The 26,997-nt window shown below is 34.4% G+C and overlaps 1 protein-coding gene across 10 annotated transcripts in view; it reads right to left on the bottom strand.

The window, feature by feature from the left end:
- Nucleotides 1–7,351: 7,351 nt before the first annotated feature.
- The window catches only part of LOC123564135 (synaptotagmin-15-like), a 397,543-nt gene continuing 377,897 nt past the window's right edge, over nucleotides 7,352–26,997 (bottom strand). For all 10 annotated transcript variants that reach the window (XM_045357483.2, XM_045357480.2, XM_045357482.2 and 7 more), the window contains 6 exons: nucleotides 16,441–16,651; nucleotides 13,482–13,575; nucleotides 12,348–12,518; nucleotides 11,567–11,687; nucleotides 10,068–10,250; nucleotides 7,352–9,284 (listed from right to left, as the gene is read on the bottom strand). In XM_045357483.2, the coding sequence (XP_045213418.1) occupies nucleotides 9,157–9,284; nucleotides 10,068–10,250; nucleotides 11,567–11,687; nucleotides 12,348–12,518; nucleotides 13,482–13,575; nucleotides 16,441–16,651 (908 nt within the window). In that variant the 3' untranslated portion in view covers nucleotides 7,352–9,156. The remainder of the gene's footprint in view (nucleotides 9,285–10,067; nucleotides 10,251–11,566; nucleotides 11,688–12,347; nucleotides 12,519–13,481; nucleotides 13,576–16,440; nucleotides 16,652–26,997) is intronic.

The raw sequence follows: 26,997 nt of genomic DNA on the forward strand, positions 1-26,997 counted from the left end.
TTAGTCGTTCCGGTCACTTGGAACTTCAAATAACGAAGAGCTAGGAGACTGGTATCTCAGCTGTCTATCAGCAAAGTTAGAATTCAGATCATAACAAAAAACATTATTAATGCAAATATAAAAAAGATTTTTCTATAACTCTAATCTAAAGCGTAAGTTATGATTTAGAATACCATGCAAAGTCTGACTACAAATTAAAATGGATATCACAAAAGAGCAGCAAATAATATAAAAAGCCATAGAGCTCAAGGACAGTACAGATCAATTCTTGATTTAATTTAGAGTGTTAGAGAGAAAATTCTATCAAACAAATTGAAGTATTGAGAGACCAAAGATTAATGAAATTTGTTTGAAGACGACATTCTCTCATGTCCCGCACACGATTAGGGATAGAATAAGAATATAACATCAACAAACCAGTGCCTGCGACATAAACGTCAATGTCTCTCAAACTGCAAAAAAAAAAGCACAAAAATCACAGTTATTTGGCGGCCTCCGTGGCAAGGTGGTTAGGATCGTTGACTTCAAATAACTTGTCTGTCATTGACTTTCGTTCGAAACATCGCTTTGGTGTAGAACTTTTCATGCGAAGAAGCCTTACAGCTGGCTTACAGAAGGTCGACGGTTCTACCCAGGTGCTCGTCTGTGCCTGCCCCAATACCCGGAGGTGTATCTAGGGTCTTCCTCCGTAATCGAAAGATGGAATACCTGAAATTTATGGGTTAGACTCTAAACCCAGCATAAAACTAGTTTAAAAAGTATTTTAACGGCTTAACACACAAACCGCAAAATGCAACTTTAATGGTATTTAATGTCTGCATTCAGCACGAACATAGCTGACAGAATAAAAATTTAGTGCGCGAATGTTTCTATAATTAATAGAATCAAGTTGGATAAAAAGCTTACCCTCGTTCAGATAGATTTAAAACTGTGTTTTGTTGGCGTTTTTAGAATGTAAAAGGTCATTAAAGTGCTCCAAAGAATAAACTTTCCACTTTACTACTTTAAACCTGCAAGTAAATTAAAACGTGAGTTGTTAAATCCAACTTGTAATTATTATATATGCAGATATTCAGATAAATGTACAACACATGAATACTTTGGCAGATACATACTACAGGGACAAACCTGTGGTGTAGATCTAAAAACTAATTTAGCTGTGTCGCCTTCGAGTCGGTCATAGAACAATGACCATATTCTTCGAAAATAAGTTTTCAACTTTGAGTACTAACATATTACCAGTATACTCAATCTGATACATTGATCTGTATTCTGTGGTTATTTCAAATATGATTTGATATCCCTCTTTTCTATTCATACTTTGTTCATATATAACTTAGATTAAACAACAATAAAATCCCGTGACCAATCACATCAGCGTGTATTAATAAGCAAATATATTGCAATTCTAATGTTTTAGAGTCAATGAAAATTGAATTCTTCTTTATTGGTTTCTAAATTCATCTAGAATGGTTTTATGTCTTTGATTGTAAAAAAATGTGATTCTAAAGAAAAGATTCCCCTTTTCTATTATAGACTAATAAAATGTTGAAGCTAAAAACTGATTCTTACCGAAGCTTTAGATTGGTCATTAAATTCACGTAGCTTTCTAAAATTTACCATGTACAAACTTAACACATATAAATGTGGCTTTTGTCAAAAATGATATATCAACCTGATAAAATAGTCAGACTGGATTGATTCAGGGTTAGGGTTCCAACTCCTATTATACGAAATATTTTTAACCTTGCTTTACCTTCAATTTTACGTATCTGTAGAAGTATGCATGAGAAACAGTTATGTAAAATTGTCCCGAGAGGGAAAAGAGGATTTTTTTTCCTGGTAAATGCTACCATATCATTTCTAATAAAATCTATAAGATTTGTTTTAAATATATAAAATGCAGTCAAACAAAGTTTTACAAACAAATGATATACTTAGTTTGAATGAATCTTTTCAGGAGAGGTAATGAAATGTGCAGCAACCTTCGTGCCTCTAGCACCGTCATTATCGGACATAGACGCAATAATTTAGTTATTGATTAACCGAGGTTAATCTTGTTAAACTTGTGCTGTATTCAGGCAAACTGTGTGGTATCACTTCATGTCTGATTGACAATATGAGATTTATGCATCCAGTAATATTCTTGTGCATATATGCTATTTAGATGTAATTGTTATGCACGGAAGCTATAATATCTAAACATTTCTATAGACTGATATTTGCTTTCCTCCGCCATCTTCTTCACTTTTGAGAAAAATAATTTGTATTTTACCTATTTTTGAGTTCAATAGGTTCCTATGTTGATAAAATCAAGAAGACGATCCTTTGCAAGCATAGAATGAAACCAAGCAAAATAATGTCAGACTTGGTTTGAATTAGTCTGTTAAATGTGCAACACACCTTACGCCCATTCGCATCGGTTCTAATATTGTAATATGTGTCGGGTTAACAACAGTATAGATTATTGCCAGTTAAAAAGACAATTGGTCTACAACACATGTTTTGTTTTTATTATATCGATAACATAGCCGTGACTGTATTAAAATCCCACCTAAATGTATTTAGTTAAATGAGCCCCTTCTAACTGATCTTTGTTGGATGATGTTGGCTAGAGAATATCCTTAACCCAGGGAAGATTAATAAATCATACACAATTCATGTGTATTTCAAATAATGTAAATATTGACCATTATTTAGAAAATAATTATTCTTTCGTAATACAAAGTATGTCAGAAAAACTCCGTCACTGGATAATTCTAGACAGATTCATTCTCATCCTATGATTTCAGCAAAACGCACTTTAAGAAAGATGGACTCCAGTTCACTAACTGTAGCAGATAATGTTAACCTTCTAGTTTAAGGCGCTAGGTAGATGTCAAATTCACAACTTGCGTATGGACGAACACACCTTGTCTATGGACGAAAAAGGCAAAATATCGCTGAGATCAAAATGGAGCAACCTAATAGCTTTCAGTTTATAATTATGTGGCAAAAGTAATTTATATTTTAGTCGTTATTCGTATTTGTGGCTTTTTACAATGACACATTTCATTGGTAAAGATGAAAGAGACCACGCATAATTTTTCAGTGTACAATTTAATATGTATGTATATGAGATATTCTCCATCATGACTACTAATCAATTGTGTTCGATAAAATTGTGTAAAGTTTAAGACCAGAGCCATTTTCAGAAAAGTTGCAACGTTGATATTTAGTCCACAAAGTGTAATTGGAAAAGTAAACAAATCTATGAAAGGCAATGTCCCTTGGATTCAACATTTTGCTTGTTTCTTAAAACTCTTGGCAGTGTTTCCCTCGTTGTTCTGTTTTCTATAAAGTCATTTAGTATACATTAGGTTTTCTACCAAAACAACATGCCCACCGTTTGCTTTATTGCCAATGTCTTTTCCGTGATTTATATATCTATACCTTGCCTTTTGTTACTATATTCACCCGGCTCAAAAACTCAATAAAACAGTGCCGCCTTTAAGTGCAGGAGTTCGGGGTTTCACTCCGTGAATGTTCCATAGCAAAGATGTGAAAAGCACTACTTGTAGCGCCGTTCTTGGTATTTTATTGGTCTCGCAAGATCTTTATTTTGCTCTCCACATGCAGTGTTAAAATAAAGTTTATCCTTGTTAATAATGTTATATTAATTGTCCAGTAAATTTGCGGGGGTCTGTGAATGAATGAGGTTTAAGCACATTTTTGTTTTCTTCTTTTGGGGTTTGAAGTCACAGAGAAACAATTAACGTCAAATGGCGACAATTCCGAGTTTTGTGGTGAAGACACTTGGTTCCCCTCTGGTCATTGTTTTAAGTTTGTTTAAGGCGGACATTTGGAAGAAACTACCGTCCAGCTTGATAACTTCCTTACGTGACGCTTCGAGCGCAGCTCGAACCCGAACGGGTGAAGGGCAACATATCATTCCCCTTTGGCCTCATAGGTCCAAATTTGCACATAATAAATACGTTTTAACTCTCCATATTAGTTCTGCCACTACCACTCCAAAGCGTTGGCCCGATGTGTATTTTTGCTTGTTTAATTTGTCCTTATTGTCCTTATGTTTTTTATGTGTACACAACCATACTTACAATGGTATAACTTTTGTAGGAAGACTGAATTCTTTTATCCGTTTTACTTTTTAAGTGTTATATGATGTTTTTTTTCTTTGCAAGTAATATTACGAACATTTACGTCAAGTTTTTGAATAGAAAGATTCTCCGGAAATACATGAAAGTTAATTAACTCAAAAGTACCTTGGACATAGGTTACTGTGAAAACCGTTGTGTAAGATATGAAATAGCGTCATTGTTCATGTATTATTAACTGTTTGTCGTGATCACAAATGACTGTTTATTGTATTAAAACATCGAGTTCACTGGTGTTTCTTTTCAATTTGAGGTACTTCTTCTTCTTCCTACAATATGTTGAAAAAAGTGTTAAATGCATATTCGTCTACAAATGCTCAAGTACACCAACAGAGTAAAGTAAGAATTACTAAACTTACTCATAGGGCACGCGTCTTGGAATAATATTAAGCAACATCCAAGATGTTATGACGCAATTAAAATGCAATTTCATTCAATTTCTTTGAGAGTTTACAGTATTATAGAAGTGCACTGATTTAATCTGCATATAAATGAAACATTTAACCAGAACTCTATTTCTAAGCTATATCTGTTCCGTGCTTAAATGTTTCCAGACGTATTGAATATTTCTTGACATTTAAAGTCCAATTAATTTAATTTTTGTTTTGTCATCAGATCCAAAACTGTGGTCGGGGTCTAATTTCAAATTAATACATTTTTCAGAATGTACAATGCTACAGTCATCAAGTGCATGTAAATCTATTTGAATAACAATAACGCCTACTTGAAACAAAGCACATACTTTGATTCTTCCTCCAAATTGAACTTAAATAAGAGTTTTTTTATGAACTTTTACATCATAATTCTTTGGATGCAATTTAAATTTTAAAAAATTACCGCTGATAAATCGTTCAATTTCATATTTGTCTTTTATAGAATGTTGTGAGTATATGTTTTAGCATTTCGTCAGCGGAACTGTCATGTCTTCAACCAATGTATCAAAAAGTGTCTTCTTAAACAAATTGCTGCGCGAATATATTTAAAGCTGAGTGAACCATATTGCAAAGTGTATTGTTATTGTTTGTATAGTATACCATAAGTCGTAAGATTAATAACATTTTCCCCAACGTTCCTCAAGCAATTTTCATTTGTGTAAATGCCATTTTGTCATACGTCTTTTAAGAAATATCATGGAACAGTATTAAACATTAGATAAGATTCTTGTTTGTATTAACTGCTACACATAAACATCAATCAAGTCCAAAGAATTTAGTAATTAAAACACTCAATTCTTATATACATTAAGTATATCTAAAGAAAAATGTAAGGCTGGGTACACACATTATGAAATTCGTTCGCTAAAATCTTCCAGAACTAGGTCTGTACACTTTATATTAAAATGAGCCGTGCCATGAGAAAACCAACATAATGGGTTTGCGACCAGCATTGATCCAGACCAGCCTGCGCATCCGCGCAGTCTGGTCAGGATCCATGCTGTTCGCTATCAGTTTCTCCAATTCCAGTAGGCTTTAAAAGCGAACAGCATGGATCCTGACCAGACTGCGCGGATGCGCAGGCTGGTCTGGATCCATGCTGGTCGCAAACGCACTATGTTGGTTTTCTCATGGCACGGCTCAAATATAATAAAATGACTATAAACCTACGATTTTAAGGAATGGAATTACACAAAGCGTGATGCACCTCCTTCACTGTGTTCGTTTTATCTTTATATTATTTATTATTATTTTATTGATATTTTTATTGAACACTTTTTGTTGGCAATGTGGCAGGAGCACAGTTTGAAAAACGGTTAGAACTGTCGTATAGATATTATTACTACTAATAAACCACTTACATTCATAATTATCATGTATGTATTGTAAAGGAATCTAAAATCATATTCAGGTATACAATCAAACATTTCAACCGATGTGCTCTGTATATACTGGAGAAATCCTTCCGGAGAACATCCATAATACATCCCACAGAAAAACCACTGTTTATTTTATTCCGTCACACTAGAGTTCTTGATATGGCGTAAGAAATGCGTCGTCAATAGATCAGTGCCTTGTTACTTACTGGGGCTGCGAAATGACTGGAACACAATGCCGAGGCCTTACAAATGATAATTGACTATTCTAAAACACCCTCATAGTCGTCAATGTTACTATTTCAAGCTGCACAAAAAGAAGAATCTGGTCAACGTGATGGTATGAATAATATTCCAGTATCCAGTCTTTCAGAAGTTCTTCGTAGTCTCGAGTAACTTCTTTTATATATTTGGTGAGAATTCACCTTGAGACAATTCAGTATGCTTATATATTTGACCCACCGAACTGAAAATCTAAGTACCTTCTCATTCCTGTCTTCTTCATCTCCGGTATAACCAAGATGGTTTAATCTTTATTTCTTTAGTTTGATAACTTTTCAGGGCAACATTCTTGAGCTGCACGTATATTATGTATTTCGACTCTAGACACCGGAGCAACAAAGTCCCAAGTTATCTTGAAGTAGCTGTTTTAAAGGCTCACAATGCCTTCGTTTATGATATGACTGCCACATTTTGTTATAAACAGGAAGTATGTCTATTCTTTGTTTAATCCTTTTTTCAATAATTATGTTCTCATATATTTGCAAAAGGTTTGACGTAGCAGAAACTAACATTGAATATGTTGGTTAAGATATAGCTCTGACTGTATAAGTTCATGAAAGTAGTAGTTTTCTATACTTTCTATACTTGTAAGTTCGGATTGTATCTATTTGGATAGCTGACCTTTTTGTTTTTAACATGAAAATAAAAGCTGAATTGTAAAACAACAAGAGCTGTCACTAATGGTGACAAATGCCCCCGCATCGCCTTGACCTTTGACCTGGTGACCTTGACCTTTGACCTGGTGACCCCAAAGTCAATAGGGGTCGTATACTCAATAAGTACTATCAGCATGTGAAGTTTGAAGGTCTTGGGTGAAGTGGTTCGCGAGTAAAGTGCCTTCCTGCAAAAATTTAACATTGGCCCCTGTGACCTTGACCTTTGACCTGGTAACCCCAAAGTCAGTAGGAGTCGTGTACGCAATAAATACTATCAGCACGTGAAGTTTGAAGGTCCTGAGTGCAGTGGTTCGCGAGTAAAGTGCCTTCATGCAAAAAGTTAACGTTGTGACGAACGAACGAACGAACTAACTAACGAACGAACGGATAGACAGTTGAAAACTAATATGCCTCACTTCGGGGACATAAAAACTAAAACAACAGCCGAACTTTTTGATTAGCTTGATGTATTAACATTTACACAAAAACAGTATATATCTTACAATACATGTTCAAATGATATAGCAGTATTATGAAAACATTAAAATTTGTCTGGTCTTTTTAGCGTGTAGGATGCATTACAATGTATAGATAAAAAATATCAATATTACGGATACGCTGCTTGCAGTAAGTAATAACGAGTGCAGTGTGTTTTTTTTTACGATAATTTATCACTTCCAAACAAAATAGAAACATTTTGCTTGCAACTACTGGACAATTTATACCGCTTTGTAAACGGGATGTACAATGTGAAGATGACCCCATCACCATATGGTTTTAACAAATGTAAGTAACGAGTTGACCTACAAATATCTTACTGTCAAAGCCTTTTGTATGCGGTCGGCGGATGAAATCAGTTCATTTTAATACGAAAAGCGATGAACATTGTTCCAAAGCAAATTTCAGCTAATTAAAACACCATAAAAACCACGTCATCTTACTAAGGCTGTAGGATCAATTTTTTTCTACCGTTAAGAATTTTTTTATACTCTGTGATCTTGGAGCACATTAGTTTCTAAGACAAATAAGAGCAGAAAAAGCACTGGTCACCGCACTCGTTTTTATTTTATAGGGCATTTTCTACCCACTGTTTAAGCATTTCTGAAAATTAAATAAAATTGGAAAAAATGGTGGTACCTTATAAAACATATAATAACCCACTTAATGTTATAGGGATTTCAGGTTTTATAGGTTACTATGAATACAAGGTGATATCAGTATTATATAAGCATTAACTAACAAATTTCTTTTATTTTTACATGTTGACATAATTACCCCACCCACTTTTTTCAATGGGAAAAAATCAAATTTAAATCTACAAAAACAATTCTGCCGTCAGGATTTCAAAAATATTTTGCTGCTATAATGACACACAAAAATGCTTCAAAATGACAAAACAATGTGGGATCACCGTGTATCTGAGAGATATATGTAAAAAAACTTGAAAAAAGTGTGACTTTGATATTTTAGTTCCTTTTGCTTTAATTTATTCTTTTTAGCTATGTTGAAAACCTTTTTTTCCTTTTTAGCTTATCACTATATATATCAGTCAGAAAAATATCAGAACAAAACCTCATCTTCTTTAATATATATTTGAAATTACCGACCCCTACCCCATTGCACATCTTTTACCAATTTTAGGCAAATGCCAGCCAAAAATAAGGCTGATTTTTTCTCCAACAAGTAGAATCTGTTTGTTTAAATGGCACATTATTAGCCATATTCAAATTATGTAGCATTAATTTTTGGCATAGATTTATTTATAAAGAAAAATTCGAAGAAACATTTTCAAAATGGCGGATATCCTGAAAAAAATACTTGTACATCCTTAAGGAATAGAGTATTTGTCTTGATTATATATGTCAACAAATTCAGTAAACTGACATTATTCGGCAAATAGCGTCAACGTTTTATACCATGTTCCTATAAGGCAAGTGTTGGTCAACACTATTTGACTACTATGTTTTGTTTCTTCGCGCAACGACCAGTTCTTTAAAACGAGTGACAACGAAACAGTACCAATGCTCGAATGCAACTTTGAGACACATATACGTTGAATGTAAGCTTGTTTCCATGCTCTTACAATCTGAATAATGCATTCAGGTAAAGCTTTGGTTATTGAAGATCTATTCACCAGGTCAACGCAGATGTATATCAGTCACGTCTGGATGTCCATACTTCAGGCCAAATAGCAAAGCTTATGCGTATTACGAATTGCGTCCTGGTCAAGAAATGCGTTTTATCTACGTGGTAACTATGAGACAAGTGTATGCCAGTTCATGACTTGGTCCCGCTGATTAGAAACCATGTCATTCCAATGCTGTAACTCTTTTCCTCGAGCAAACATAAATGATCCGATGGTCACCTTGCCGATAACTTTATCTGGAAAAGAAATGTCGCGAATTAGTGTAAATCAAAAATTTGATAAGACACTTTGGACGTTTCAATCACGAAAAGCCAAATATTTACCGCCTCAAATTATCGACTTTGCCCATAGAAATGTTTTATTACAAAAGCGACAGTATACTGTGGCATGGTTTTGAAATTATGGATTAATTATCTAATCTCAATTTTATTTCTGTGCATAAGAATATAAATAACCATTTAACGAGAAGCATATTTGGAAACCCAAGACATATCGATATTACCAGGTATTAATCATATGTAAGGGAAAGATAAAGCCATATTTAACCATATTTTAAAAGATGACACATCTACATTTTATTGGTTGCAGGTTTACCCCGCTACCAAAGTTACAAGTGTATTTCTGACAATCATATAGCATCTTTATTTTATTCCAAATCACATCCAACGGATGTTCATATGCTACACAAAATAGTCCCATTTCATGAACAATGGGGATGACTTATTTATCAATGATCAAGCAGTTCTGATTCAACCTGTATCCATTCACACTGACAATTAAGATTATATAAGATCTATAAACGATAAGGTTTTCAAGACCATGGTTACATCACAAGCTAGGTCAGGAAGAGTTCATCTTAGATATGAGGCACAATTGTATTTGTTTCCCATTCATGTATATTTATAGATTGTCATTTAAACAGAAAATAAATCTATCAAAACCCGCAACCACCAGACGTCTCAAGGCTTTGATTATTTTATTTTATTCTATTAGCGGCATTCGAAATATTGAGTACACACCTTTATAACCGGTTTGTGGTTGCATAGCTGTGATGGTAACATTGGCAGTATCCAGTGAAGGTATGGAAAGTTTAAAAGTAAAAGATTCATTAAAGACTGGGTTAGCATTTTTCTTTATAACTTCTGTCCTTTTTGTTTTGATTGTCTTGTTTTGAACCATGAGCTGGACTTTGACATAAGAATCTGAAATAAATGAAAAGATTTTAAGAACATGAACGCAAGAATATATAAGAATATGAATGTTGTTTGAAATGAATATTTGCAGCTACATTGTAACAATAATCTTGATGAAGCGTTCACAATAAGCACACGTAGTTATCTGGTGACTGAATCTCAAAATTACAGTATAGCAAGAATGTATACATTTAAGCTTATGTTTCATTTTCGAATTCTAAACGAGTACATATCTAATTAGTTTGCACATGCAAGGAATGTTCCAAAAGTAACGAATTTTATAAAAACTGATCGAAATAGTGTGAAAGATTCATAAATAGCAAGGTCTTTTCTAGCCTTTAAAATGACACATCCCTCGTCCCTAAATAGCTGACATAAGAACGTTTTAATATTTTAAAAGAAGTTACGGATAACAAAAAGGAAAGGTAATAACATTATATTCAAGAAAAATCAAGTGTAAAAAGAGTAGGATGCCAAAGAGCATATGTATATCTATTACATCTGTTAACCAAGCGATAAACTGTTCTATGTCGTTATCTAGGCCCTTACATTTGGTACATCAGTGGTTACACAGCGAATAACAGTGCATTTTTTCTTTGAAAATGTCATTACATGACAAAATATCCATATTTTACTTCAGAATATGCATTTACAAAACCATAAAAGTGAAGTGCATTCAGCGGAACATGAATGCATGAATATTATGCTAATTGGCATCTTCAGAAATTTAGATCAGCAACTCGATGTGTGATAACGGCAAGACTGAAATGAAACTGACAATGCTCATCAACCATACGGAATTGATTTTTGTACAAAATTAAACTAATCATACTGCTGAGAGACTCTTCTATAAAATCATGAAATTAACGTCTGCTATCAAAACTGATGTGTTCTGCCTGCAACTGACCGTTTTAAACATTCTGTAAATTTTAATTATTCCGATTCAAAGGCGTTTTATTTCTATTAAGTATCTGAGACTCTTTTGGAAATTTGTTTCCCTACAAAATCAGAAATTCATTCATCACATTTACATCCTGAGCAATAAATATCTATTAAAGTTTCCTTTCGCGTCTTCTTTAAATGCTAAATTTGTGAAAATATTACTTGATATTTAATCTTTACTCTGCCAAATTTCTAAAATGGGCTGGTCTATCATTCAGTTTGGACAGTATCACTTATTATTCAAAGGGGTGTTCACTGAAAGTTTACTGACTGAATAGCGAACAGTGCAGACCATGTCCATGCAGGCTGATCTTGGTCAAGCAGAATAACTCGCCGCCAGCAAGCTAAAGGTTAACACTATGTTTGACGGAAAATCGTCTTACCTATCGGCGCTGAGCCTTCCGTTTCAAAGGATCTGCCTTCATAAACCCCCACCGTTAATCGTTCCAGATGGTTGTTATAAGATAAGGACACCATTAACTCTCCTCGAAGCTCTGACGTTGTCTAGAATTTAGAACAATATATAAACTGAGGTATAAAATGTCGTATAAAATATATCAAATCTCATGTAACCTATGTTTTTAGATAGGAACTTCATATAAAAAGAAATGTATTCTTTTTAATCATTGTAATGTCAAGACTTTTCACTTACAGTCGTGTCATATAAACACTGAATTCTAAAATCAGCAAATTTCTTATTTGACTTATTTTCAAGATAAGGCGCGATAACTGTTTCTTTTCAACTTGTCTTTGTATTCTTTAGACATTGAACGGCGACTTTCAGAAATGTTAAAATACTGTCTGAAAAACCGAGGACCGATTTTCAAAGACATCAGTTTGATAATTATGACATGTTTGCCTGTACGGCAAATCAAACAATGGTTCAATCTGAATCTTTTGCGTTGAAACTCACTGAATAAAATGTTTGTTATATCGACATGTAAAGAAATTTACATCGAAGTACAATATCATACCATCTTAATATTTTACATTCTTTAATTATATAGACAGGTAGATAGCTAGACAGACAGATGGCCAGCCGGCCAGTCGGACAGACAGACTGACAGATAGATAGACAAACGGACGGACGGATGAAAAGGCAGGTAGATAGATAAATAAATAGACAGGCACGCTGGCAGGCTGGCAGAAAGATAGTCCATTTACCTCTAAGACTTCACGTTCAAGATCTCGCCATATTACGAGACGTTCATTGCTTTCACAGTCATGGTCTTTGAGAGGATAAAGCGCGTGACCGATCACGTGATGCTTCTTCTGACGATCCACGTCATATACTGTTAACTTGAGAACACGATCACCTATGTTTCTGTTTGATACCTACAAAAATAATAGCTTTACTAATTTTTCCCGTTATGATTATTATAACTTTTAAAAGACTAGACATTCCTGTTGTATAAGAATGAGTCCGTAAAATGATATATATAATAAATATAATCTTAAAATTTTATTCATTTATCTTAATGAACAGAGTGAATAAGAAGAACAATTATACTTGTACTTTTATCTGTACGAAAATATCTGTTTCAAGACAGTTATTGCCTTTTAACATACTTGCTGATACAATGAAATAACATAATATCTATACTTTTAGCATGATTCTCTCAGATTTTTTAAATTTTAGGAAGGTTAGTCTTCCATGTATTGCAACTTTTACAAGGGGCTCAACTTCCAATTACATGTAGTAAAAGGACAATGATAGCAATAGACCGTTGACCTGACTTTTGGGTATACCCAGCTGCGTTGCCTCGTTAAATAAAGACTTTATCATAACAATTATTATCATTTTACAACTCATTAACAAGTTTGGGAGGAATTCATCCAGGAGACATTTATGTGAAATACTTCAGAAACTAGTTTTAATATTCAGGGAAGTACCTCCGTCTACATCAGTACTCGTATAGATTTGCATGTGGTTTATGTACAAAAATTCATAAATAAAGTAAGAGATGGCATCGCCCTGGTACAGCAGTGGTAAAACAACTAGGGAGTTTGAACCGGTTATTTGTGCATGCCTCCTAATTATTTATATCTTTCATGTTCGAAAATAACAGGAAATTGTTAATATAAGTGAATCTCTTTACATATATGCAGTACAAACAAAACGCAAGCTATATAGAACAAAAATTGCTCGTGTGATCAATTACAAAAAAAAAACACACACACACAAAAACTTGAACCTATTAAGTTTAACTATTCTATTCTAGTAATTAGTGATTAAGACTAATTTCAAGCTACAGCGCTTAACTAGATAGTCATGAAAATAATAAATTTTGATTATACCTGAAAAACGTAACTTTCTTCAAATTTTGGACTGCATGTTTTCTTTTTGAATTTTGACTGTAAATATCTTCTTTCATCTGGCATAAGGTATATCCTGAAACAAGAAAGTACAAGTGTTAAAACTGAACACCGACCTAGAACAGAATATTTTCACATAAACAAGAATTTTCACCATGCTTACAAAAGCCTCTTTATGTTTTGCAGTTTCCCTCTGATAGTTATATTGGTATGGAATGTGAAGGTTTACACCTGGTCAGTGCAAAGGAAAGTAATTGGACAGTCGAACTTGGATTTATATACCACAATATAATGTAGTATTATTCAAATACTGTAAAAGCACATATTTTCGCTGGGTCAAAATTTTGCGAATTTGAAATTTTGTGTATGTTCGCGATGTTAAATATTCGCGAAATTGTAAAAATGGTATCATACTTGAATTTGAATTATACTAATGGTAAATATTTACGCAAGGATCTATTCTCGCGAGATGTAGGGCCTCACGAATATAGCGAAAATTAAACCCTCGGGAAAATTTCTGCTTTTTTTGTACAGTACATAAATGCTTCGGTATGAGTTAAATTTACATAAAATGTCCGAGACAATATTCCAGCCAAAAGACTTTATTTTTATCTGCCTAGTTATGCATAAACATGACCTGGGTTTATTGCCTGTCTTAGAAATAAAAAATATTTCTTCAGACTTGAATGTTGTCTGGCACCAAACAGATCACTCACAGATAGCGTAGTCTAATTTTTACCACTGTGTCGTCCGAGAAAAGTATTGAACAAAACCATTTTATATCAGCAGCTATGGTAGTAGATTGGTGAATCAACTGATAATGTTACGAAATTTTGAAAGATGAAAGGGAAGCAAGAGAAGTACCGATATTTAAGCAATGAGTTTGCTTGGATGAAATGGCCGATAATGCACAAGCGTACACCAAATATTACTTAATTTAGTAGAAACACAGTCATTTTAAGTTTTTGTTTTTTTCCTGTCTTATATTTTGTAACATGGAACGCACGTAATTAACTGGAACGTGTATGCAGATCAAATGAGAAATGTTTTCTGGGCAAACGCTTGTGACAGGACGTTGTTGATATGGAATTATGAAATCTTTGTGAATTTTCTTTATAGCTATCAGATTTAAAAACATACTACTTCAATGGGTTAAAAAGAATAAGCAGATGTCACAGGAAAACAAACTGAAGTGTTCCTAACCCGTATTTGAGACATTCTAAAGTCTAACATTCCAACGAGAAAATAAAAACACGACAGTGACAAAAAAGTCGTTATGCAAACTAAGTACCTTTGACATATATCTGAAGAAAACTCATCAAAACCACCAGAAACGGTCCTTTTTGTTATAATTAATAGCAAACTGTTATAGGTACAGCACTTTAGCAATAAAGCAAATACTGAACCTTATTTTTCAGAACATACCAAGCATACCGGAGTAGGCACAATCATTCTATTTTAAGCTTAGTAATCAGTGTCTATTTTGGGACAGAGAAAATTGTTTATGTAAGCTTTTCACTAAAAATGTAAGACTCAAATGTCTTTAAATGTAATTTGGTGTCTTCATTTGGAAGGCCATTTACAGAATGCTGGAAGCCGTAATTGTTTGCTACATTAAACCTGATTTTAACTACGTTACTTTGTATTTCCGTAAATGGACTCTTTAACATTTCCACATTTAGTTCGCTCAGCAGAACTTACATTGAGGTATTGTCCATCAATGCGATTGCTATTATTTAAATATTTGAATTTTTCATGGCATTGTTTTTACGATATATACGTCCGCATTTTCATATAAATATAACGCAAAATGGCTTCCACTTTGACTGATATTTTATTTATTGTGTCGCAGACGCAATACGGTATAGTAATATATATTTATCATTTTGATAGGGTATTTAATGTGTGCCAAATTGCAGAACACCAACCAGTACTAGCTTGATACATATATAATTTTGATAGGACAAAATGTGTGCCAAACCAGTACAACATCGACATTGATAAAACACTGCATATCATACAGAACATTGTTTGGAGGTACAGTTCACCAATGACTTTGCTATAGTTTTTGTAAAGGGACTTGAAAAAAGTCGAAATAACCGGAATTACGAGATAGAAACTCGGTATCTCGAACTCGCTTATCATGTAATTCTGTTTTTTTAAAAAAAAATTTTTCAAGTCCTTCCAAAAAAACACATGCACAAAGTATTATATTAATATGAATTTTCGTTATCTCAAAGTATAATATCCGATCCTTTAGAATTCGATATACTGAGTTTGAACTGTAATTTACTATTCATTAGGTAAAATGTAGAAGAAGAATAACAGCCAAACAACTCCGACTTAATTACGAAATAAATGATCCCAAGTCTCTGTTATTTGAACGATACGTATCAGGTTGAATTCTGTTTCTGCAGAATCTCTTGGGATGCGTTGGTGGCTTGTCTCAGCGGGACTGGGCACCAACCAGTCCCTCAGTATTCATCATAAATCGTAACAGGAAAATCTAACGTTATCAATACATAAAATCAGTCATTATGCTGAAAATGTAGGAAGAAATCGAGGCATTTTGATCCTTACATGCTCTTATCAAACTAAGCAAGAATGTGCGCAGAATTTGTGTCGCAGATAGTTAAAGGAAATATCTATCATGGCAACTGAATGATCCAGACAACCCCCTTAGCTATTTACAAAGAATATATACTACATTTACATATTTTTAGAGTCCTTAATTCACCGCTCTCAATAGTTTCTTTGTCTATCCTTCTGTAATGTTCAGATAAACGCTATCGAAATACTGCAGACAAGACGCTCATGCGCCAGAATTTAAATCCCCACTTCTTATTCGTGTATGAACGTAACGAAACAATAAATCCATAACAAGTTTCGTGAAGTCTTCATACGACTACATGCTTTTGACCTATAAGTTAAAGAGAATTACCTGACGAAAGGATCACAGCCATTTACTGCTCCGAATGTTCTGTTAGGAAGATTTTTGGCCTTGATGAGAGTAACAAGCAGTTTTTCTGTCTCCCGTTCATATTCGACGGCAAACCAGACCCTCCCTAGGTGATCCGGCGGGATTTCATATTCGTCATCCTCATCGGATATACGGTAAAGGCTCGGATCTATTGATCCTAGGGCATAGGCACCTGTGAAATAATGAAGAGTACAAATATTATCTTTAGCATAACCACAGTTTCCAATGAATACTTCTGCGATTTTCTCTATAAAACCCGGACCGCTGCTTGATCCTTATTATATCTTGGCCGAAACATTGCAGCGGTACTTTGTTTATTCCAACTAAACTCACAGATATTATGCAGCATTTTCCCAGCAGACGAACGCAGAAAATACAAACAACGCAAATCACAACCATTCGATGATAAATTGACAAACAGAATAAGATGATAAATATCAATAATGAAAGTGAATGCGAGACTAATCAGAAGCGACTGTTCATGTCTAGAATGTTCTGTAAGAACAAAGTTTGATGAAAGCCTAGGGGTCTTCATAAGCTTTCTATATTGTCCAGGCACGAACATTGCTGACAGTATTAAATGAAATATAGGCTTTTATCAATAAATCATTCAATATTTGTATGACAAATGACATTGAGCGTTGCGATATCAACCCAGTGCTACGTGCAAACTGCAGAAATTTTGAAACTAGAGGTCATCAAAGCGATATATGACTAAAGTTAAAGAGAAGGAAGTAAAATGTGAAGTATTTTGTTTTGGGTGTGTCGGAGGCGGGGCGTGTAATGTGGTGGTAGGTGGAAGGTTTTGGTGGTGGTGACGGAATACTTTGACACAAGAACGTAAAAGTGATTTCTTTCGGGGCTGTGGATGGGGGTAATGAGGGGAGTTGGGGAGTAAGGCGGGTTTTTGCACCCTACACATCGCATCACCTCACCACCACCTATCTTTATTCCAAGTTTCAAATTAACTGAATAGTTTACATTCAACATTACAAATACCTTGTATATTTTTTAATTTGTACTCTGGACACGAAATATCAGGGACATATTTTACACTTGAGCTCAATTTGTCACCTTGACCTTTGACCTACCATCCGAGTCTGCACATTTCCACACTGTCACCTGCCTAAATTGCAAGTTTAAAGTCAGTATCTTGAATGGTTATTAAGTTATGCTTTGGACACAAAATGTAACAGACAGACTGACTGCTGTTACCTTGAACTTTGACCATCTGACCTGGTTCACACATGATTTTATAGCCATCTACCTATATGCCAAGTTTAAAGTCAATACCTTGAATAGTTTTTAAGTTGAACTCTGGACAGGAAATATAAGGGAAAGATTTGAATATGAGCCCAATGTGACCTTGACCATTGTCCTACCTATCTCAGGTTCGTGCTCTCTGCACGTCGTCACATCGCCACCTTCCTATATGCTGTGTTTAAAATCAAAATCTTAAATAGTTATTAACTTATGCTCCGGATATGAAATATGGACGGATCGACAAACAGATGCGCTTCCAAAAAATGGACGTTTAAAACGAGCAGAAAAGAGGAAGAACACAACAATGAATTTTTTCAAAGATACTCTGGAAGGGATGTAAGAGGAGGACACGGTTATCTTTTGGAAGGCAAAAGAGGGGGACACAATTATCCCAGCAATCTACTTGCATTACATTATGAGAACAGTGACGACTGTGACAATGGAACTAAAGGACATTGGAATAATTGTTAATAAATGTAAATAAAACTTCTAAATTCCAGTTTGTTTAGTTCTGCTCATTGTTTTCTCGTTTAGGGCAAACCCATTATTTTAACTGGGGACCATACGCCGCTTTTCATGGAATTACACACTAGTGTAGCATTAAAGGTTCCATTTGCACCGCCGTATGAACACATCTGCGGATGTCTCTAAATTGTTTTTATTGTACTTTTAGCATGTGTAAATGTTGAGTTCTGCTCAACCAGGGGCTAGAGGGCGTGGACGGTAGCATGCATTTCCACTACCGTCCATGAACAGGCTCAACCAAACCGAGCCTGCAACGTTTTCGTTTTTGTTGTCTTGAGCAACCTGTGGAGTTTCCACTTTTTCTATTCTAAAATCTTCGTAATATCCTTTATAATATATATAAAAAAAAACTGAAATTATTTTAGAAAAAATATCTGTTGACATAAAATAATCAATAAAAGCAATTAATGCTATGATGTCATTTTGTTTCTTTTACGACCTAGTATATTTAATACAATATTAGGGTGTCAGATCAAGGGCTTCATGGACACACAGTTTGGCACAGAACACTACGTTTATTTATAAACCTTTAAGAATTCAGTATAGCTGCCGGTCTATAATGAGGTCTCTGTAACCAACTATCTTATACTGAGATCTATGCTTTAGCCTATTCTTGCGATTGATTTATCTCAGATATTGCACAATTTGATTCGGCTTATAATTAAATTGAAATCATCTGACAAAGAAGATTATTTAATAGCTTGTGTGTTCTCTTACAGCTATCATTAAGTGCTGACATTAGACCAGTAATTGCAAAAAGAACTACACGTGTCAAAAAGGTTTTGTATTTCATCTTCATTAACTCAATGGGTACTGTGGCACAAATTCCAACACCGTCTGGAAAGTCAGTCACTTTGAAAGTTTTATAGAGACAATGTACTGAAAGCTTTTAAACCAAAAAAAAAAAAAAAAAAAAAACACTGATAAAGATGCCATCATTCAATAGTTTCTGAGAGATGAAAAAGCGGTACAAATCAATCGTTCATTATTCACCAGATCTTTTGACGTTTGCTCTTTCCAAGGCTGAAAAAGATGCTGGCTGGGCGCAAATATTTATCGGATAGGTGAGAGTGGTATTTTTCAGTTACTTCAGACCATACCAAGGGGAGACCACTCTTGGATTTCTCGACTGCGGAAGTACATTGAGGTCATAGGCGTATACTTTGAAGAGCTAAATAAGAACTCTGTACCAAGACTGTAGATCTACCATATTCCAACACGATTGTCATTATTTTTAGAATGACCCTTGTACTACACAGTTGACATAATAAATTCGAATTCAAATACAACAAACTGGTCTAAAGGTCAGGGTCAGATGTGAGGTCAGTAACGAACGATAGTCAGGCTCTGGATGATACTGCCAAGCAACTGTATAAAAATACCGCATGACTGACTTCAATCACATTTGAGCAACATTTTTTGGCATTTTTCAGTTTTCATATATTGTGTTAGAGATTTATTTAAAGACTAAAAATACCCATTACATAGTGTTAGATCCCTGTTGGAAATGTATGATTTATTACTTTTTATGAAATTTTGTAGTTATCTTCCTTTAATTCAAAAGTGATTATAAAAAAGTGGATTATTTCTTTTAATTTCAATATAATTTCTAGTTTTACATTTGCATTTGATATATACTGGAATATTTCAACAACCTGAAACAAAAGACAAGTTTTATAACAATTTTAAATTTATTTTCAATTTATCTTGGTTGCGCAACCACTAAGATAGACAAAGGGAGGTAACAATAATTTTATAAACTTGCATTTCTAATGAAATCCGGCAAAATATGTACTTGTCAATGCAAATCTTTCACAACTTTAATACAGTAACGCTTATATTCATATCATTCCTTAGGTAAAATGTGTTTATTTAATTTATAAGTATCTTGGCTGGACAACCAGGATAGGAAAATCAAATTTTGAAAATACTTCCAGTGAAACTCTGATGTGTATTAAGAACTCAGTGAATACAAATAAGTGTAAGTGATCAATTGGTAAAGTTTCAAACAAATCCATTAGTTGAAGAATTTAGTTAACATAGTTTTTGTATTTGTTTTCAAATTACTCAGAATAACGACAGCATGTAACGACTTCTAATAAGAGGTTTAGCTGAAACAATCTCCAGCTCTTTTCTTCAGTACAAAATGCATGGACAGATTTTATTTTTCTTGCATCGCAACTACACTTGATTCTCGTTTAAGCTTTATGATGGTGGGATTGATTTGTTTTTCTGTAAAAGATACACTTCGCGCAAATATTGTGTGCACAGGAAAAAACAGCTCATTTGTTAAAAAGAAAAAAAATGTTTTAAGAAAACAGAGGGAGCCGAACCACGGACCTACATATGTTTATCACTTTTACTTGCATACTAGCCGTCTGAGCTTTGAAACACTTGGAATAGACGATTAAGTTTTAACTATTATATCTTTATAATATGTTTGTATTGCATAAACTAACATAACACACCTCCACGTATCCAGGAATAGTCTTCATCTTAAAGCGCAGTCACGGCTCAAACACAGTACTTAACGAACTATATTTCCTACGTTTACATTAGTTTGTTTGTTTTTGGGTTTAGCGCCGTTTCAGTTATGTAACTTAACAAGTGTTCCTAGATTCTGTACGAGAACTAACCTGTTCTCCGTAAGAAACTGCTAACTTCTTAACATGAATCGGAGGCGGAGTACGAAATGATTTCAGACAAAATACGTCTTGCCCAGAGAACGAACTCAAGACTCCGAGATCTGCGCTCTCCCTATTAAGTTAAGCGGACGGCCCCCCATGTATACATTTGATTTATAAAGGCTACATGTAGAACTCTTTCCTGTATATACAGCAAATGAAACTAACAAAGGTGGTAAGCGTTTTGTCACCAATATCCCGCCGAAATCTTATTCAACCAGTTCGGCAGGTTCGTGTACATTGGAAGTTCACCTGAACAGAAATTATCGGTATACGGAAAGAAAGTCGACAATTTATATGCTTGTAATGAGTAATCTAATCGTACATCAAATAAGGATAACTCTTATTATAAATCAATTAGTGATTAACAAGAAGCTTGAAGAATGGCTCTTGAATCCCACAGCAGGAAATATCCTTCATATGTCACTGAAGTAAATTTATTACACTAAATGGCAAATCGAAAACACTTGACCGGTCTGTGACTTTTTCTGAGGAATTGTAAATCCAGCTATTCCAATTTTATATATAACCATGCTCTTTATGCTGAGAAATGAAGTTTGGTTTTAGAATGATTCGTTTTCAGTACGTTAGATGACTTTATACTGTGCAATTAAAAAATCACTTGAAATTCCAGTGAAAATTTTTGCTCTAAAGCATGAAGGTGAGTAAGATGGATGTACGAAATAAGACTGAATGCTTTGACACCAAAATATACTGAAAGCAACGTTCAACACCGTCAGAAATTTGATACTTTGATTTCGATCAGTTTCTTGTCTTAAACAATTATCTTCACGCAGATGTTAAGTTATCACAATCAATAACAAGAGAAAAAACAACAAGAACAAACGTCCAACACGAGAAAACCACATTCAAAGTACGTAGAAACAGTTGGCTTTTACGGCGAATAGACACAAAAAGGTTACGATAGTAAAGAACATGTATTTACCAGTACTCTATCAAGAACCGTTGAGATAATATCTATATACTATAAATACATAATCATTACAATTTGGAATATACAGTAGAAAAGTAATAGTAATTGATATTGACTAGCCGTTTCTCGTGTGTGTTGTTGTTTACAATGGCCGTATTAGTAATTCCCAGTCAATAGATCTCACGGATAATGTTCTTACGAGAGGGTCGCAGTTCTGATAATTATGCTATTTTCTTTCATAATAATTATGTAGATTTGTTGTAATGTATAGATTTGTAGAAATATGTAGATTACGCACATTTTTACTCTTGCAACAACTACAATAGCAAATAAAGTGCAAAAATGAAGCACATTTCACATTTCTCAACTTGGCAAGATTGTAAGACAGCACCGTATAGAAAAGGCAGCCAATTTTAAAAGGGACCCCGGCTTCGTTGTTTTGGTGGATTTGCTAACGAAAGATGACTATCATTTTTCATCTAAAAAACAGTTGAAATGTCTGAACTGCATTAAAAGAAAAAAATCGTATCTGCATTTCGGTAAGATAAACGCGATTTCAAACTCCTGGATCAATAGCTGCGTGTAATAAAGAAAGGATTAACTTTTTATCGGCACAATTATGTGGTATGGTTTTGTAGTGGGTATCATTTTATATCGCTGTGATTTTTTGCATACATTTTGAGCACTTGACTTTTCTTGGCAAAAATTTTTTTATAATGTTTTAAAGGATTCAATGACGTAAATTTCATATAGCTTATATAATATGTTTTTTTTTATAAATGATGATATTTTGGAGTTATACCGACGCAACGACGGGTATATCGTGATTTTCCAAGATTTTGATGGTTCGGGAAAACCCCAGGTGCCCTTCCTGACATTATTTCATATTGAACGGGTACCTGGTTAGAATCACCAACCCTCCGTAAGCCAGCTGAATGGCTTCCTCATATGAAGTATTCTTCACCAAAACCGAGGTTTCGATCCGACACTGGTGAAGGACAAGTGATTGAAAGCCAGCGATCTTATCCACTCAGCCACAGGGCCCCTATTAGCTATTTCATTCAAAAGTGATCTTGGGGCACTGCTTCCACATGGTATATCAAACTTTATTTTGTAAAATTATCGGGCATAGCCGTTTCCGACCATTATCTATTTATTAAAATTAGCAAACGTTCTACTGGGAAAAGAAATGAACGTATTGTTTAGATACATTACATGTTTTGTGTTAAGCACTGTTACAATTAGCAACTACACTTTCTTCTTTGATTATGCGAGACAAGTGGAGGCCTCTATGATTATTAATTCATTAATCCCCTTTAAGGGAAGGGCTTGGTTGATGGGTTTTCCTTGTCCTGATTCGTCGTGCCCTTAATGGTGTTTCTCTATGTGTTATGCCTTCTGCAGTCATTTATCACACGGTTCCATGGAGTTTTGATTCCCTATTTAAATATGGAGTGATTTATGTAAAGCAGAGCCATCTGAGACAATGATTACGAAAAGTTATAATACAGTTAAAATACAATTTATTTCAATTTCTTTGGCGTTACTGTGTAATAGATATGACGGATTGTTCTGATAACATGTGCATATAAATATAAATGAAACATTATATAAATATTGCATTCCTGAGAGGGTGATATAAAAAAATGTTCATCGCGAGATATATGAATATTGACCGAGGCGCCAGCCGAGGTCTATATTCATATTTCGAGGGGTGAACATTTTTCATATCACCCTCTCAGGAATGCAATATTTATTTTATTATACCGAAAGATTATAAGGGTCAAAGCATTTACTGGAAAATCAACATAGTAATTTATTTAACATTAAAAAGTAATTACTAACCAAATTATAGTAATGAATACAGAATTAAAGAGTCTTTACTTGTTAGCTCTTATAATTTGTGGCGACTTTGCCGTGTAAAAGACTTTTTTGATAGATTTAATCGATACGTATATAGCTGACCCCTACAGTATATTTATTCTAATATTTTAACATTGCGTATCAGTAGCGATCGAAAAACGGCGATAACTTTCTTTTTTTTCTAAACGAAACATATATGTGAGCACTCATTTTCTTAGTTAGATCATTTCCAAACTTTTTGTGGTAGTTTCGATTCAATATTTGATGAAAAATTGTTTTCGAAATATTTTGCATGTAGCATAAAAAAGAAAATTCGGCCGTGTTCGCACATGCAAGAGCAGCAGCAAAGGGTAATTTAATCCTAAAGTATAATTATATAAGCGCCTCGTCTGAAAATGAATCGACTCACTCTTTTAATCAATGCAAACGTATCCATCTCTCAATGGGTGATATGAAAAAATAATATCACATGCGCAGAAAAACAAAATAACGCTGTTGCGCATGTGATATGAAATTATGGATCATATCAACTGCGCAGAAATTGAAAATAACAATTTTGCGCATGTGATATAAAATCACTGGGGAATATGATATATTATTCAAGTTTAACTAACGGGAAATTTGCATTGGACAGTTATGTGAGGTATAATAATAAAGGATAACTTTACTTCAGATCAATATCCATTCCGTGATACTGGCCTCTAAAGTGGGCTTAGAAGCCATATCATAAATCTCTCGGTAATAACTTACAAGCATGGCCGCCCAGAGGTCAAAGACTAATTTCAAATCTTTTTCTTAATTTCTCGGGTATAAAGTCACGCCGACCATATCTATGCCACATGGCAACTGGGGTGTATGACGAACCCATGTGTCCCTCTGAACATTATTTCAGGAATTGGCAGGCACCGGAGTAAAACTACCGACCTATTGCAAGGCGGCTAGTTGCCTTATTCTGAAGAAAGAATTCTACATCCAAAGCTACGTTTCGAACAATTACAGATTTATGCTTTTATAATTTTAATGCTATATAAATGCATGCTGATGTACAGCATTTGCACACAGCGTCCAGCAGTCAAGATTTCTATCATTAATATCCTCTAACTTTGAGCAAGCAAACCGAATAAATTGTGATATATAGCTCGAAGGACGCTCGAGGGATATTTCCGTCAAGGTGGGGAAATTGAAATCGTCCCTTTTATCATATATAAGAACGTCATTCAATGTTAAAACGTTATGTTTATTGTCTTTAGACATAAATTTTCTGATTTGATTTTCAGTATACAAACTGACCACATCCACCTAGAAAAACATCATTTATTCATGTTGCAATAATATTATTCTTTTTGTGTTAAGGGATGTAAGACAGGACGAGAGTTAAGCGATGTGGATTTTACAGCGAATGGACACAAAAGTTATATATCTCCGAGGTCGACAGTAAAGAACATGTATTTACCAGCATAATATCATGAAGAACCTGCGAGACGGTTCGTCATAACTTTTGCAAGTTTATGTTCCCATGAGCTTCTAGCCTATTGGAATCGAAATAATAAACTAAACTGAACTAAACTTAACTACTTTAAATATAAACACATACTCATTACAACGTTTCATGTTCAGTGGAAAAGTAGAAGTTAATGATATTTTCTAGCTGTTATCAGTATATTTTGTTGTTTACAACAAAGAAGTATAATTTATTTTTATAGCTCTTTGTTTACAATGACCGCACTAGTCATTCAGAGTGAAGAGATCTCGAGGATAACGTTCTTAAGACTCTGAGGCGTTTTGCAGTTCTGTGATCTTTCATAATATGTAGATTTTCACCGATAATCAGGCACATGAAAACAGTAAACAAAATTTTCTGTGTAAGACAGTTTTGAAAGCGACAATAGCTGCGTTGTTTTAGTGGATTTGCTAAAGATAGTGATTATAATTTCTTATTAACTAACAACAGAAGAAAACATCTGTACTGCAATAAAAGTTATAATGCAGTTAAAATACAATTTATTTCAGTTTCTTTGGTGTTACTGTGTAACAGATACGTTCTTATAACATGTGCATATAAATGAAATATTAAAGGATAACTTAACTTCAGATCAATATCCATTCCGTGATACTGGCCTCTAAAGTGGGCTTAGCAGCCGGATTATAAATCGCTCGTTAATAACTTACAAGCACGGGCGCCCTGAGACCAAAAACCTATCTAAAATCTTTTTCTTGTTTTTGCTGGGTATAACGTCACACCGACTAAATGTAGGTCATATGGCGACTTTCTAGCTTCTACGTGGAGAAAGATCATAGATCACCCTCTGAGCATTATTTCAGGAATAGACAGGCATCTGAGTAGAACTACCGACCTATCGCAAGACGTCCAGATGTCTTATTCAAATGAAAGAACTCTACACCCAAAGCTACCTTTAGAACGATTTCAGATTTATGCTTTAATAATCTTAACGCTATATGAATGTACGCCATTTGCGTACAGCGTCCAGTAGTCAATATTTGCGATTATATGGCGGCCCAGTAACCTTTAGCCTGCTGGTGACAACAGATTATGCTTTTGCGACCAGTGCAGACCAAGATTAGCCTGCACGTCCGTGCCGGTTGATCATGGTCTGCACTGTTTGCTATTTAGTCAGTAAATTTTCAGTGAACACCGCTTTGAATAATAAGTGGTACTGCCAAAATTGAACGATGGACCAGTACATTTCAGAAATTTAGCAGGGTAACAATGTTTGAAAAAAGTATTAACGCATATTCTTCCATTCGAACTCAACTGATAAGACGCAATTAACATGCACGAGCGCAGTTCCAATGTTGATAACATTATTCAAAAGACATATAAATAGCACTATCAAAGTCGCCAGAATAAAGGTGACAGTTAAGATTATTACATGACTCCTTATGTAAGTTGCTGGTTCATAGTTTGTGCTATGTAGGACCACATTCGTAACAGATCGCATTTGTAACAGATTTCGTACGTATGCGATCGCATTTGTAACAGGTAAAATGTGTTACGAATGTGTTTGTCCAACATGGGGGTTGACATGAGAAGCACATATGTATCATGTTGAGTTTTATACTGCAACGGTTCAATCAGTTGTTTGTCATCGCTACATCATTAAATGACTGCCATAAACACCATCACAAGTTAGCGACGTCAATGACGTCATAAAATTGTTTGAGCCGCATCATAAGAAAATGGGTCTTTGGTAATCTTCAAGGCTTTGCAACCATTGTGGGCAAAGATCA

Source organism: Mercenaria mercenaria, chromosome 2 (assembly GCF_021730395.1).
Source record: "Mercenaria mercenaria strain notata chromosome 2, MADL_Memer_1, whole genome shotgun sequence".
In the NCBI taxonomy this organism is placed as follows: domain Eukaryota; kingdom Metazoa; phylum Mollusca; class Bivalvia; order Venerida; family Veneridae; genus Mercenaria; species Mercenaria mercenaria.